Here is a 15,478-nt window from a genome sequence, read left to right as displayed (position 1 = left end):
TAAAATTAGTCACTTGTAATACTACTGATCAATATCCAAATTGATAATTACTTTTTTCTTCTTATATAGTTTGAATTTACCACTGTCTAAATACATCTTGCCATAGCGATTAGCAATACTAAGGGGAAAAAGACCAATGGATTCACAAAATGACTGTTTTGCAAACAATGACACAAAAAAGCTTTAATTTAAATAGGAGGGGAAAAAGAAAAATCACATAAAAAACTGTACATAACTTTGAATATTGAATAACAGTTTTTAAATAAAACAATCCCCCATATAACTAAAATTAAAAAAGAAAAAATACAGGATGTTGTGTACTATTTTACAATAGTTGTGCAAAAGCAGTATTAACTGATTCATTCCCCAGACTTCATGATTCTATGTCGAGAGAGAGAAAGAGAGAGAGTCGGACCCCTCCGCAAGCACAGATATACACCGAAGCGTGACTCCCCTAAGACTCAAAGTAGTGTCCTCCATTGAAAAATAACCAGAAATCCAATAATAATAAAATAGATTTATATATATATTTTTAAATATATTTATATACAAAACATGCTGTACATATATGGCAGAGATTGGTTAGATCCCTTTTAAATCACTGACACCCAAGACTATCCAGTAACTTGTGCTTTCTCCCAGTAAGAGAAGTACTCCCTGTTGCTTTGGAAAAAAAAATCACCCTAAAGATGAGAGAAATGGTCCTGATGGAACGGCCTCGAAACAAACGCTCGATAGCTACTGAAGTCCATCGCAAGAAGTCAAAAACTACACGAGAGATTTGAGATGGCCTAGACAATGCGTGGTGGTGATTAGTGTTCAAACAACTTGTGATATGGTCTGTGACGGGCGGAGAGACTCTATACTTTCAGTGTTATAAGCCTACTAACAATCGGTGGTATACGTGAGCATGATCAATTCGGAGTGAACCGCCTCTACTGGCACTAAACGAAGCAAATTACATACAAACGGGGCCTCTCAGCAAAAAGAAAAACGCATTATTTTGTATAAAAACGGCATTTGTGGAACCAGTGTAAAATTTCCAGCAAAAATCCTTCTCTTCCACCCGAACACCAAATCGTAAGGCACCATTTTCCAACGGCGGCCCCCGCATGCTGACTCTCAAACCGTATCGTTCGACACAAAGCACAGCCACGTCAATCATTTTAAGCTAGGAAACTGTATGGTGAAGAAGCGCTGAACGGCTTTCTGAATCAGAAAACCACTTTAAACAGCTCGTGGGAAATTTCAAGCTTCTTAACGTCGACACGCCGCAGCTATTCCAAGCTAATGTCAGTGGTGTATTGTTTGACTGTGAGCATTTGATATGTTTGTTGTTGTTGTAGAGGCAGTAAGTGCCCTGCTTTCCACAGCAGGCGGTCTGAGCTTGTTCGCCCAACAGCAGATATTTATGACATCTAACTTTCCAGTTGTATAACACACAGGTAGGGAATTAGCTAGTCATGATCAGGTGGATTCAAGAATGGGGGCAAAGGTTACAGTTCACTCATGTCCAGCTACTATCAGCACAAAAACAGCCACTCCATCCATCTCCTTTTGAGAAATCTTTTATAGGTACATCTTTATTGTTTTATTTCCCATCAAGTTCTTCCAACTAAAACGCTGGAGTTTAGAAGTCGAAGCAGTAGTTTGGTTAGTTCTATTAGTAGTAGAAGGGATGGTGCAGTAGCAGTAGTATTGCAGTAGAGGGAGACAAACTGCAGGCACTTGCAGCAGCAGGAAAAAGCCTGATGGGAGGCCAGGAAGCCCTCACGTGCTCCAGCCCTCTACGTCACCATCAGAGCCCGTCGTTAGGGAGCAGTTTGGGAATTGAGACGGTAGAAAATGATGACGTCTACTCCGTCTTAGAAATCTCAGGCCTCTCCGTCCTCACCTGAGCCGGCTGTAAACTATGTAGGGAGCACCAGGTGCTAAGGGAAGTGTTGCATGTGAGCGAGTATTTTCAAGTCTTTTATTCCCTGAAGCTCGCTGAAGAACGGTCGTGGTTGTCGTTTAAGAGCGTGAGCACGTGTGATGGGCTGCCGAGACGATCGCGTGTCTTTGCTGGAATGTGTGAGCTACGAAATGACGGCTCAGTGAGGGGGAATCAAATTCGAGTCCTTTGGTCTTAAAAGGACAGTGGTTTATGTTGCTTTTGAACAGAGGGAAGGTAAAAACAAAAGCTTGAGTAGGTTTAAGGCTGCTACAGAGGAGAGGAGAGTTCCCTTTTTGTTACTGCTGGTGGTACAGGTCACAGATTCGCTTTGACCCGACCCTATGCGAGAAGGAAGAAAAAAAAAAAAAAAAGGAAGAAATCCCTTAAGATTGCACTGACTGGCCAATTTTGGTTGGCTAGCCAAAGAAGAGTAGCCAAGAAGCTTAGGAGAGCTCAGTCTGGAGTTCATTACTTAATGCAGCACTCTTTTAGTGTGCTTCTGCATCTGGTGATGTGTTTATTAAGGATACTTGCTGAAGATGCTTTAATTATAAAAAGGGTTGATAAGGTCAGCTTGAATTCCTCCCGGCTCGCTCTCTCAGGATGGCCATGGGTTCGTCTGATCCCAGCTGTACTGGTCGTGCTGTGCAGGCTCAGCGGAGGTGCTCAAGTAAAGGCAGTTCTGTAGACTCCTCCCGTGCACTGGGCGGGTCTGATGATGTAAGGGGCGTGGTCTCCGAGGGTATGACTGCTCCCATTGGATCCAGTGTTGGGCTGATGTCAGAGGGCAGGACAGGGAGGGGAGGCTGCGAAGGCTGGGAAAACAGGACAATATTACATAAATACGTTGTTAATATTTATATAGACCATTTCGCTAGATGTAAACATACTGGTCCTGAAACACTTCCTGTTTCTTTTTTTTTTTTTTTTACTTTACACAAACATCACAACCAACATAACATTTGACTGGATGAAAATGTTACATTAGCACCTTTAAGATGTATTTTTATATGTGAAAGAAAAAATAAAAAAAATAAAAAACAAAAAAACAGGAAGCGCTTCTGGACCAGTGTTGTTTACATCTAGCGAAATGGTCTATATGCACACTAGTCAAAACTTTTTTTTTTTTTTTTTTTAAATGTTCCTTAAGTCTCTCATGCTCACCAAAGCTGCATTTATTGATCAAAAACACAGTATAATTTATTTAAAAAAAAAAAAAAAAAAAATTATAACTTAAAATATCTGTAGCCATTGCTCCAGTCACCAGTGTCACATGATCCTTTAGAAATCACTATGATATAGCAGGGCTCTATGCTTGCTTTTCTTTTTAGGAGCACTTGTGTGGGTGATTGCACAGTCAAAATTTCAGGAGCACCTTCTAATCAATAATCATAAAATCTGAACAAAAATTAGCCTTCGCATTAGCAAGGTGATATTTGACTCAAAGTAATTTACAGGGAAATTATGTCATCTTTTTATGTCCGATTTTTATAAAAAATTATATTTTAAGCTTTTTCAAATTTCTAACAGAATAGGAACAAGTAGAATAAGAATAACTTGTCAATCAAATGAAATCAGTATTAACTAAATTAATTTGTACTACAGAGGTGGCACAGAATACAAAAGTGGCTTGTAGGTGTATTTTCATGTTTAATGAGGCTCAGAGATGGCATGAGCACAATCAAATTCATAAACTCATGTTGAGATTAATGTTTTAAATATAAAATGTTTAATATAGAAATATTAAATGATTTAAATAACTGGAAAGGTATGTTAAAAATGAAACTAAAACTGCCAGTAGGTGCAAAAACACGTAGAAACCCTTGAAGCACAAATATGCTGTTCGGGTCAGTTGCACTGGTGCAATAAATATTTTCCTAAATATTTTTTCATAGTCACATGCAGTAGTTTTCAGTCGCAAATGTGACTGAAATGGTCACACTATAGAGCCCTGTATAGGGATCGACCTATTATCAACACCAATCTAAGGCATTTTTATATCAGTTGTTTTCAAAACTGATTTGCAGATAAAATAATTTAAGAGCATTTAAACAAAGTTTTGTCTGAGCCCTTGTTTTTCTTAATTTTCACTTTTACACAACACATATACATATATACACACACACACACATACATATATACACATATATACAGGGGTTGGACAGTGAAACTGAAACACCTGGGTTTAGACCACAATTAGTATGCCGTTTGGCCTCCTTTTGCAGCCAATACAGCATTATTTCATCTTGGGAATGACAAATACAAGTCCTGCACAGTAGCCAGAAGGATTTTGAGCCATTCCTTTTGCAGAACAGTGGCCAGGTCACTATGTGATGTTGGTGTATGAAAACATTTCCTGACTCGCTCCTCCAAAACACCCCAAAGTGGCTCAATAATATTCAGATCTGGTGACTGTGCAGGCCATGGGAGATGTTTAACTTTACTTTCATGTTCATCAAATCACTCTTGTCACCAGTCTTGCTGTGTGTATTGGTGCATTATCATCCTAATACACGGCACCACCTTCAGGGTACAATGTTTGAGCTATTGGGTCCACAAAGTCAACCTTCACACTCTGCTCTTATTGGTGGAATGTGCGATCAGTAAAGACTGGCCACCAGGCTGCATAAATATAGCCATGAAACCTCCAACACTATATTGGCCAGTGTTTCAGTTTCATTGTCCAACCCCTGTACACACATATATATATACACATATACACATATATATATATATATATATATATATATATATATATATATATATATATATATATATATAGGTTCAAAATATCAGTTATTGGTCTACTTGATCTGTAAAAATCAGTACTGGTCGACCCCTATTCTGTAATGCTGATTTGCTGTTAAAAAAATTCTTTAATTATCAATGTTGAAAACGATTGTGCTTATTATTTCAGTAAAAACCATGATGCATTTAAGGATTCTTTGACGAATAGAAAGTTCAAAGAACAGCATTTTTTTTAAAAACAGATTTTTTTGTAACATTATATCACTTAAATTTCAATTTATTGTGTCTTTGCTGAAAAAAAATTTCAAAAGTATTGATCGATTTTCTTTATGATATCCACACAGTTGTACCACCGCAACTTTATGCCACTCAAAAAATAAGTTTAATTCAGAAACTAAAACATGGCCATCATAGAAGAGGTGTATTTAGGATATCTTCTGTATTAACATAACGGTTTGGGAAATAAACAGTAGTATAAGCTTGCGTCCTAACCTGTGTGCGTATGCTCTGTGATGCTGTGCCGTCCCCTTCCATTACAGCAGGTCCGTTGAATCCCTTCCTCCCTGGCAGACTCCATTTGCTGTACAGGGCCTCATAGGGCAGCCCGCTGCCCTGGCCCAGGCTTAGGCCCCTCTGAGACGCCCTGTGACTGGGGTTGTCCTGCAGGCTACTGGGGCAAAAGCGGTCTGCAGGCGGCAGGGCCACCGAACTACTGAAAGATAGCTGCGAGCTAGACAGGTGTTGTCCTAAAAGCCCATGGATGGAAGAGGTGCGGTGCAAGGAGCTAACCAGCCCTGCATCCATCCTGCCCTCTGATTGGCTAAGCAGGGCAAGTGGGAGGGGCTGGGGATGCAGTGGCCAGGAAGGTCCAACAGGGTTGTCAGTCCCTGGAGAAAAGTAGGGAAGAGTGAAACTTACAGGCTGCACACATCACTGCTTTATTGATTGGAGGTGGATGATGATACATTAACAGTACAAGAGAAACCGGTGTCGTACCCATCGAGGGCTGTACAGTAGTGGGATGAGGCTGAGAGATGCTGGACGCTGTGTTCTGGGGAGGATGAGCTGCAGGGTTGTTACTGATGGAGGTAGAGCCGCCACCACAGTCTGAATCCTCAATGTTCCCTCCACTGTTACATCCGGCACCACAACCCTTCTGAAGCCTGAAGAGTACAGAGAGCATATGAATAAATAAACTCTGGACATCTAAAATGTGCTGTATGGACGTTTGTGATGCCCAACCTGTCCCAGCTGCTGATGAACCAGGTGTAAATGTTATGGGGGCTGATGGGGCCTCCCCAGACCGAACGTAGCTGAACATGGGCCCCTGCGTAGGAAGTGGTGAGTGGGGAGACGTAGATGGGGTATCCGATGGGCTGGTCACAGGACGAGTTAATCATATTCCTCAGAGCTTGTTTGGCATTCTGGATGCTGCCGCGTTCAGGGTTCCGGTTACGCAGGAAAACCAGCTCCTGCTGCTGTCCGGCCCACAGCCCGCGCACACACTCCCGGTTCACCTGAAAGAAGTCATCAGTTACAGCAATGCCACGGTAAAATACACTCTTTTGCCAATAAACAGGAATTCTGCAGCAAAGCACCTTGATGACTCTGAAGCTGAGGAAGCGTTTGTTCAGCATGATGATCTTGTACTCGTCACTGCCGTCATCCATAACATGTCGGAGAGCAAGCAGAGAAGGCATGTTAGCCAGAATAGCGCTGCGCCAAACAGGATCGCCCTCGTGAGAGATCAGCATTTTCTCTTCGTTAGCAGTGATGGCATCGTACAGCACCACTGGGTCCTCATACTCATCAGGAGAGGTGAAGTGATCCTGTGGAGTAAACAAGAGACCACGATTGCATAATTACACTACATTTACTTTACACAGCACGTCTACATGTCTATTTTAGAGCAAGCTATGAAAATATCACTAAGTTAGCCTAGAAACCTAATTAAAGAGTGATGTCAGTAGGGACAAATGAATGCCTAAGCTGTACCTGGTGCAGTTTGAGGGACATTCGTACACCTGGAGCCACCACCCTGTTCAGCAGGTCCATGTCTGCAAAAACCCACTCGTCTCTAGGAGAGGTGATACGAAAGTCGCCCTTGAACAGGGCATGAAGGCCGTAGAGAAAAGGCTCCAAGCTAAACGTATAACAAAGAGAATCAGTGCATTTACATTTACAATAAAATCATACTTGTTAAAAAAAAAAGTACAAAACACAACAATGAAAGAAAATCATGTTTAAATGTTTGTGACGTACTGCGATAAAAATCATTTGCAGCATGTAAGTGACCGATTCATGATCAGCAGTGATATAAAGTGGCCATGTCCACCAATGCAAAAGCCTGAGAAAAGCTTAATTTCATGCAAACAAGTAATGACTCTTTTAACATCCATTGTACATCACACTTCTTGCTGCCAGCTGGTGGCGCTATGACTGTGAATCACAACAGCCACATCCATATGATCAGCCCTCATGACCAAACATACAACACCTAGGTGCACTGATTTAGATCAAATTGAAGACTTAAGACTTTTCCTCTTCCCAACTCTGACAAGTGTAAAAAACACTTTCAGGGCTTGGCTTAGGCCCTAATTATAGATTTTTTTTCCTTTGTCAAACAAGACACCACATCTTATTTTAACATTAATACATCATGTGATCAGATTTTAAAAAGCTATGGCCAGCTGTGCAGCCCACCAATCAAGTTACAGCATGCAGCTGTAAAAACACTATTCTCTAAAACTGTTGCATGATGTATTTAAAGGTATAGTTCACTTAAAATGAACATTCTGTCATTAATAACTCACCTTCATGTCGTTCCAAACCCCTAAGACCTTCATTAACCTTTTGTTTTCTTTGCGCACAAAAAGTATTCTCGTAGCTTCATAACATTACGCTTCAATCGCTGATGTGACATGGACTAGTTTAACAATGACCTTACTACCTTTGTGTGCCCTGAATGTGAATGAAAGTCTTACGGGTTTGCAACGACATCAGGGTGAGTAATTTTCATTTATGGGTGAATTTTCCCTTAAATAATAAAACAGTGAAAAATCCATTTAAATAACACAAGCTGTCAGTTTAACAGGGATCGAACAAATGCTTTAAAATAAAATCCTTTCAAGGATTTTTCTAGCACCACTTTGTGGATTGTCAAGAACTTCAATCAGACATCTTATCAAACAGATGTCTTATCTTTTAAATTCTAAAAAAAGAGAAATAGATAAATAAAAATATAATAATAATAATAATAAAGGAAAAAATACAGTGTAATACTTAAGTAGTAATACTTTGTATGTGCTTCGAAGTATACTACACTTTTACTATAGTTACTCCACGGTTAATTTTCTTAAAAGGTTTTGTATTTGTGTATACTTTTTTCTGTGTTTTGTTTTTAAAACTGTACAGCTTTACTGATTTGATGTATTCTACTGTTTAAGGAAAAAAATAAAATAGAAAAATAGAAGAAAAAAAATTCCTGAAACTGCTCGAAATCCTGAAATGAAACAAATGCTTCACAAACTCGCACCGAAATCTCGATCTGAATTACACGATTCACGATCCGTGCCCTGAAGTTCTGATCTAAATCAAACAATTTGCGATCCACGCTCTGACATCCCGATCTGAAAAATGAAAACTCGGATCGCGAATCTGTTGACTTAGATCTGAGCTTTGCGTATCGGGAATCATTTCATTTACATCGGGACTTCAAATCGCTTATCGCAAATCATTTTGTTCTGAATAATGATTCACAAACCCGTTCCCATCTAAATCAAATGATATGCGATATGCACTCTCCGAAGTCCTGACCTGAATCAAAAGATTCGCGATACGCAAAGTTCCAATCTAAATCAAATGATTCGCAATACGTGATTTGAAGTCTTGATCTGAAACAAGTGATCTGCGATACATGATCCGATCGGAGTGCTCCGAAACAGTGAACCATTTTGCGACGCAATGGTTTAACTGATTCTGAGTTTCGAAAAGCTCAGTTTCCAGCATCAATACATGCTTTTTAAAATCATTACAAACGATGCTGAATTTGAAAAAAAGTTTTTTTAATTTGATCTGCTTTTTGCTAGTGAATCTCTTGAAATGAATGATCGAAGTCATGAGTTTGAATCAATTGGAGCAGTTCCAGTGTAAATGACTCAATTGATTTGGTTCATCTGTTCCTTTTTTTTTCGCATTCTTAGCCATGTTTACACAACACTGTCTGTACTAATACTTGCTTAGCTTGACTGTTTGCTGACATTAACTGAATTTTTTTTTTTAATTCCGTGAAAAGATATGTACTTATTGACAAAATTAAACATTTATTTTATAGATGCATTGTCTTTCAATAATTCAAGCACTTTTCTTAAGTATCTCTTCAGGTATGTTGCTATCAAAAAGTCAAATTCAAGTACTTTAAGCACCTTGTATGAACCCTGGTTTATGCAAAAATGCTGGAATCCGTGTAAACCCTTACCTGGCTGACATGCTATGGGAGGCTGTACCCAGAGCTCGACGGCCCAGAATACACAACCCAAAACACAGTGTGACCAGAGGGGAATCCTTCTCACTCTCAACTGGCTGTAACAGAAGACAAAACAAAAACACACAATGAGTTACATTTCTGATTACCTTGTAACCAAACCATTCCAATCAGCAATGCAAGGCCATCTTTAAAATACCGTTTGTCTGCGGCTGTTGCAGTATTTGATCCACTCCAGGTACACCAGACAGAAGGAAGAGGGAGTGATGCCGGAAGCACGGTGGTCGTAGTCTTCATCTATATTCAGATTGAAGGTAGGGTCGCTATCCACATAGGAAGGGCTGAGGCACGGTCGCAGCGCTTCCTGTACTGTCTCATTGGCCAACCACTCCTCCAGTTTGGGCGAGCGGGTTACATAATAGATTATACTCTGTGGAAGACAAAATGGGATCATTGCTCTGCATCTCAAACAGTGGAGGTTTCATTTGACTCATTCATCTGAGAGGAACTGACCTTGACATAATATGTGATGAGAATTTTCCGCAGGTCGAACACTTGAAGCATGGAAGCTGCGTTGTTGTCGCTAATGCTGTAGCCCTCCAGCACGTATTTAGTGGCTGCCACCTCCCAAGCCAACCAGCGCTGACCAAAGGCTGCATTGAAGGACAGCATGTGGGGGAGATGACCTGGCTCACAGCAGCAACAGCCTTCATCTTCCTCCACCCCTTCAGTGATCGCCTCCACCTCCCTCTGCTGGCAATATGTTCCTGAAAACACAGTAATTGACAATGAAGAGCAGAACAAACCTATTCAAGCTAAAACAGTTGCAGCTAAACATGAAACTTAAGTATCTGAAAGCATTTTATTCATGATTCAACTCTACTGCCAAATTATTAAAGCGATAGTGCACCCAAAAATGATTTAATCACAATCAATCCTAGCTTTATATGACTTTCTTCTTTCAGACAAATACAATAAGACTAATATTTAAAAAAAAGTCCTGGCTCTTCCAAGCTTTACAATGACAGTGAATGGGTGTTGAGATTTTGAAGTCCAATAAAGTGCATCCATCCATCATAAAAAGTGCTCCACACAGCTCCGGGGGGTTATCAAAGGCCTTCGGAAGCTAATCGATGCGTTAATGTAAGAAAAATATCTGTATTTAAAACTGTAAATCTGTAAAATAAACTAATCTCTAGCTTTCGCTAACTGTCGTATGCGTGTTTACAAGAGAGTATCGTTCCAGTGGAAGACGCAGGACTTAGACGAACGCGGAAGTGGCGAGCATGTAAGTGCAGTGGAGAGAGCAAAACAACACGCTGGTCACGAATTAGAAGTACAAAACAAGGATTTGTAAAGAAAAATTGAGGATTTTAATATAAGACAAGAGGAGACTGGTTTTCGTTTGCTGTAAACAAAAGTTGGTTCTCAAGAGACTAGCATATTCTCACCAGATCTTATACTACGCCTACATCATTCAAGCTAGAGATTGTGGTTTAAGTTTTAAATATGTATAGTTTTCTTACACAAAAGCATTGATTTGCTTTAGAAGACGTTTATTAACTGCCTGAGCCGTGTGAAGCACTTTTTATGATGGATTTACACACTTCATTGGACTTCAAAATCTCAACAGCCATTCACTGCCATTATAAAGCTTGGAAAAGCCAGGGCATTTTTTAATATAACTCCAACTGTATTAGCCTGGAGAAAAAAAAAAAAAGTCATACACACCTAGGATGGCTTGAGGGTGAGTAAATGGGGTAATTTTAATTTTTGCCTGAACTATACCTTGATTTATGATTTATGATTATATGATCATAAGCCTTATGATTTATAAGCTTGTTTCCCCATGGGGACCTCAATTTAGTTCCCCACGGTGACGAGTCCCCATGAGTTTTCAGTGAGTATTTCTGTGAGTATTCAGGTTTAGGTCACCACCAAGATTTAAAAACAAGACCACACAGACACACACACAAAAAGAAAAAGAAGAAGATAAAAAAAACAAACAAAAAAACAGTTTAATAGGCACCGAGTCCGCTTTTTTTTATATTCAGACTTTGATACGGTCTAGTCGGAGAATATCAAACACGTCTGACATTTTAATCCGATTTTAGAACATATTTTCATTTGTCATGTGCCTCCTAGCAACAAAGCACATTTCTGTGCAAGTTTGTTGTGTTCAGAACAACTTAAAGGTCAGATATTGTGTGATCCTCAGTCGTTTAGTGTTTTTCTCTGTAACCATTTACAAAGTTGGCAAGTTTATGACACCTATTTGATGTTTCACAGACGGGGCTTAGCTTAAGCTATGAAGAGGCCTCAGGTAAATTAAGACATTAAAGCAGCTTTTATAAAAATGCCTTAGAAGAAAATGTTACAGGTTTGCATCTTAAGACAGAACAGTGGCATTGACATATTTTAAGATACGTCAGAGCAAGATATTTTTGGTTAAGACAGCTCAAACATGCATTTTAATCTGGGACTAGCCTTAAAGTAGACCAGAAATTTATATATAATCTACTAATCCAAGATGTTCATGTCTTTCTTTCTTCAGTCGTAAAGAAATTATGTTTTTTGAGGCAAACATTTCAAGATTTTTCTCCATATAGTGGACTTACACCCTTTACAAAAAAAGGTAAAACAGCAATGTAAGCGAGGTAAAACAGCGATTTGGGAGTTTTCGACATACCCTAACTGTATTGGACCGTAATGCAGAGAGTTTACACAGAGCTAGACAAGACAAGCATTTGAGGTTAAAAAGCATAGAAATTGTCTTTTTTTTTTTTTTTTTTTTTTTAGAAAGTAACCAATTGTTTCGCTAGATAAGACCCTTCTTCCTCGACTGGGATCGTTTAGAGCCCTTTGAAGCTGCATTTAAACTGCATTTTGGAAGTTCAAACTCACGGGAACCACAGAAGTCCGCTATATGGAGAACATTCCTGAATTTTTTTCCTCAAAAAACTATTTCTTTACAACTAAAGACAGACATGAACATCTTAGATGACAATAGGGTGAGTAAATTATCTGTACATTTTTGTTCTTGAAGTGAACAACTCCTTTAAGCCTTGTCTGTGAAACTGAGGGCTAGTGTTTTAAAATCTAAAAATAGCATACTCCACTGTTTAGGATAAGTAGTGCTGCATTTTGTTTCAGTCCCTCTCCTGTTGGCTCACCTCTGAACTCCAAGCCTCTAAGTTGGAAAGTGACGAGGCCGTTGCCGATCTCAATGATGTGTACGAGAGCATTGAGGTAGTCGGAGGCCAGGATGAAGCAGTCTCCAGTGCTGTAGTTTCCCCAGCGACCCAGCAGAAGGTCCCCACACAGCGAGTGCTGCAGAGAGCGCGTCAGATGCTCGTAGAAGATAGAGTTCAAGTTGTTATCATCAGCACCTATCCAAGCGGAGATGAGAGGATAGATTAAGAGGACAGGAGATAAATAGAAAGGTCTGTGTATCTCAGATACTATCACGTACCAGGGTTGCGGTCCAGCTGTGTGGCCAGACGAGTGTTGGAGTGATCCACCCGTTTGGTGCTGAAAGACGAAGTGGTATTTAATTGGTATTTATTTAAAAATGGCATTCAAATCACGTCTTCAAACATTTTCAGCTAAGACTGAATTAGCAAAACAAACAATGTGGCTGACATCTGCTTGAGATTTCTAAAGGCTTACTTGTAGTCTCGCTCCCAGAACTTCACAGGACGAGTGTATGAAGTAACGAAAACAGCGCTGCCCAGGACAGGGTTGAGAGGAGTGGAAAAGAGAGCTGAAAACACAGCTTGCACAAACAGCATGGCTGAGTCTGGGAGCAAAACTGAAGTTAAGGGACATGTATCAAACAGAGTTCGTATTAATACTGTAAAGGACTCCAGAGATCGCATGAAATAATGATGTATCTTCTAAATTCTATGTAAAATATACTAATAAAAAAGGCAAAAATAAATTCTGGGAGTTACAATCTGATTCCAAAACGATTCTTGATCTACATTTTACCCTAATTAATTCTTCTGCTGTGCAAATAAATCTTTGCAACCTGACATTTTAACCAAAATTGCAGTTTCTTTGATTTTGTTATAGTTGGAATGTCAGTACTGCCATCTTAAAAAAAAAAAAGTAGGGGTGTGAATCTTTACTGGTTTCATGATTCAATTCAATTACAATTTTCATCACCTCAGTATCACTATGTGTCACATTCTCAGTTTTCAATATTACTGCACATGGCTATATTTTCATATAAATTGTATATCAACTTTATTTTGTGCGAAATTTACTTTTTTTAATATATAAGCAGGCTACTTTATAAAAAAAAAAAAAAAAAAAAAAAAAAAAAAAATCACTTAGTTAAAACAAGTATCTGAAAGTTTACAGACAATAGTTATGGGTTTTTATTTTTTCTTCAGCATTATTGCTTTAACAGACTGCATTCACACTAATTCACAGATCTATTTCGATATATCAGATGTTTTTTTCTGCACTGAAAACATAACTGACTGTGTGAACATCAATTTCGTAAAGTATTCGAAAATGGAAGTGCATTTAACCGCAGCCGCAATCCGTCTTCAGGACAACAAACACAAAGTGTTTTTACTTGAAAAAGATATGTGCTTATTGACAACATTGACAAAAACACTTATTTTTATAGATACACGGTCTTATAATAATTCAAGCACTTTTCAAGTACCTCTTCAGAAATATTGCTATTTTCAGAGGTTTCCAGGCCTTAAATTTCAAAAAGTCAAATTGAAGTACTTTAAAGGAGAAGTCCACTTCCAGAACAAAAATAGACACATAATGTACTCACCCCTCGTCATCCAAGATGTTCATGTCTTTCTTCCTTCAACCCGGATTTAGTTTTTTTTGAGGGAAACACTTCAGGATTTTTCTCCATATAATGGACTGATATGGTGCCCTGATTTTGAACTTCCAAAATGCAGTTTAAATGCGGCTTCAAACGATCCCTAATGCGGTTGTAAAGCCGATTTGAGGAAGAAGGGTCTTATCTAGGGAAACGATCGATTATTTTCATAAAAATAATACAATTTATATACATTTTTTTCTGGTTCATGACGGTATGTCGAAAAAATCTCATCTCATGTTCTCGCTCAACTTCAAAATCATCTTATATCGCTGTTTAACCTTTTTTGTTAAGGGTGTTTGATCATCTTTGCATGTTCTCTTTGCAAAGACTGGGTCGGAACTTCTGCAGTGATGTAGGATGATTTTTGAAGTTGAGGGAGAAAATACGATTGGAGTTTTTCAACATACCTTAACTGTACTGTATTTTTTTTCATGAAAATAACTGATCGTTTTGCTAGATAAGACCCTTCTTCCTCGGCTGGGATCATGTACAACCATATTTGGGATCATGTGAAGCCGCATTTAAACTGCATTTTGGAAGTTCAAAATCGGGGCACCATATCAGTCCATTATATGGAGAAAAATGCTGAAATGTTTCCCTCAAAAAACAATTTTTTACGGCTGAAGAAAGAAAGACATGAACAAGGGGGTGAGTACATTATCTGTAAATTGTTGTTCTGGAAGTGGACTTCTTTAAGCATCTGGTACGAACCCTGAAAAAAAAAAGAAAAAAAAAAAAAAAGACACTTTAAATATGCTGAATGTTAAAAAAAAAAAAAAAAATATATAATTTTTTGTTTGTTTATATGTATATATATATATATATATTTTTTTTTTTATATTTATATATATATATACACATACAGAGCAAAACCAACTGTACTGCTGCGCTATAGGAGATGACAGCACTCCCACTAGGCACAAATTAAGAACAGGTAAAGTTATGAGATCAGCATTCAGGCCTGTGTAACACCTGAAAAGGATACGGGGAACGGCGAATGGCTGAGCGAAGGCGTGGAAAGCAGAACCCCATGTGATCTGCCAAGGTGCAATGTAGGTCAGCACAAAACGCAGCTTATACAGCAGATCCCACAGCTGTTCACACACAGGAGAGATGACAGAAACATCAGTCATCATCTTTTGCTTTACAAACCCTCACTCCAGTAACAGTGTAAGTTACACAGTACATCAATCCTTTAAAAATGTCACATAAATAGAATGTATACATTACCTAACCATATACTAAAAGGAATATTTTCCTCTTTTGGTATAACAGTTACACCAGAACCATTTAGATTTAACAACTGAACATAATTGCATAAGGATGAAAACTTACAACTCAGAATAAATGGTGGCCAGTTATATGACTTGTATATAGTAAATGCTTTCCATAGATATTCATGCAAATTTTAATCTAAAACCTTGTTGCTGATATATATATATATATATATATAAAA

At 38.7% G+C, this 15,478-nt stretch overlaps 1 protein-coding gene across 1 annotated transcript in view; it reads right to left on the bottom strand.

Annotated features, from left to right (window-relative positions):
* Window positions 1–168: 168 nt before the first annotated feature.
* LOC127152624 (pecanex-like protein 3) overlaps window positions 169–15,478 on the bottom strand; it is a 31,545-nt gene continuing 16,235 nt past the window's right edge. The window contains exons 21-33 of the mRNA XM_051093385.1: window positions 15,008–15,116; window positions 12,837–12,966; window positions 12,640–12,698; window positions 12,341–12,556; window positions 9,681–9,934; window positions 9,367–9,597; window positions 9,162–9,265; window positions 6,680–6,827; window positions 6,283–6,513; window positions 5,927–6,201; window positions 5,681–5,847; window positions 5,177–5,571; window positions 169–2,751 (exon numbers count right to left, since the gene is read on the bottom strand). Coding sequence (XP_050949342.1) covers window positions 2,590–2,751; window positions 5,177–5,571; window positions 5,681–5,847; window positions 5,927–6,201; window positions 6,283–6,513; window positions 6,680–6,827; window positions 9,162–9,265; window positions 9,367–9,597; window positions 9,681–9,934; window positions 12,341–12,556; window positions 12,640–12,698; window positions 12,837–12,966; window positions 15,008–15,116 — 2,481 coding nt within the window. The 3' untranslated portion in view covers window positions 169–2,589. The remainder of the gene's footprint in view (window positions 2,752–5,176; window positions 5,572–5,680; window positions 5,848–5,926; window positions 6,202–6,282; window positions 6,514–6,679; window positions 6,828–9,161; window positions 9,266–9,366; window positions 9,598–9,680; window positions 9,935–12,340; window positions 12,557–12,639; window positions 12,699–12,836; window positions 12,967–15,007; window positions 15,117–15,478) is intronic.

The sequence above is a fragment of the Labeo rohita genome, chromosome 21 (assembly GCF_022985175.1).
Source record: "Labeo rohita strain BAU-BD-2019 chromosome 21, IGBB_LRoh.1.0, whole genome shotgun sequence".
NCBI lineage: Eukaryota > Metazoa > Chordata > Actinopteri > Cypriniformes > Cyprinidae > Labeo > Labeo rohita.
Note: the sequence above shows the minus strand (reverse complement) of the source record. Positions and strands in the feature narration are given on the sequence as shown.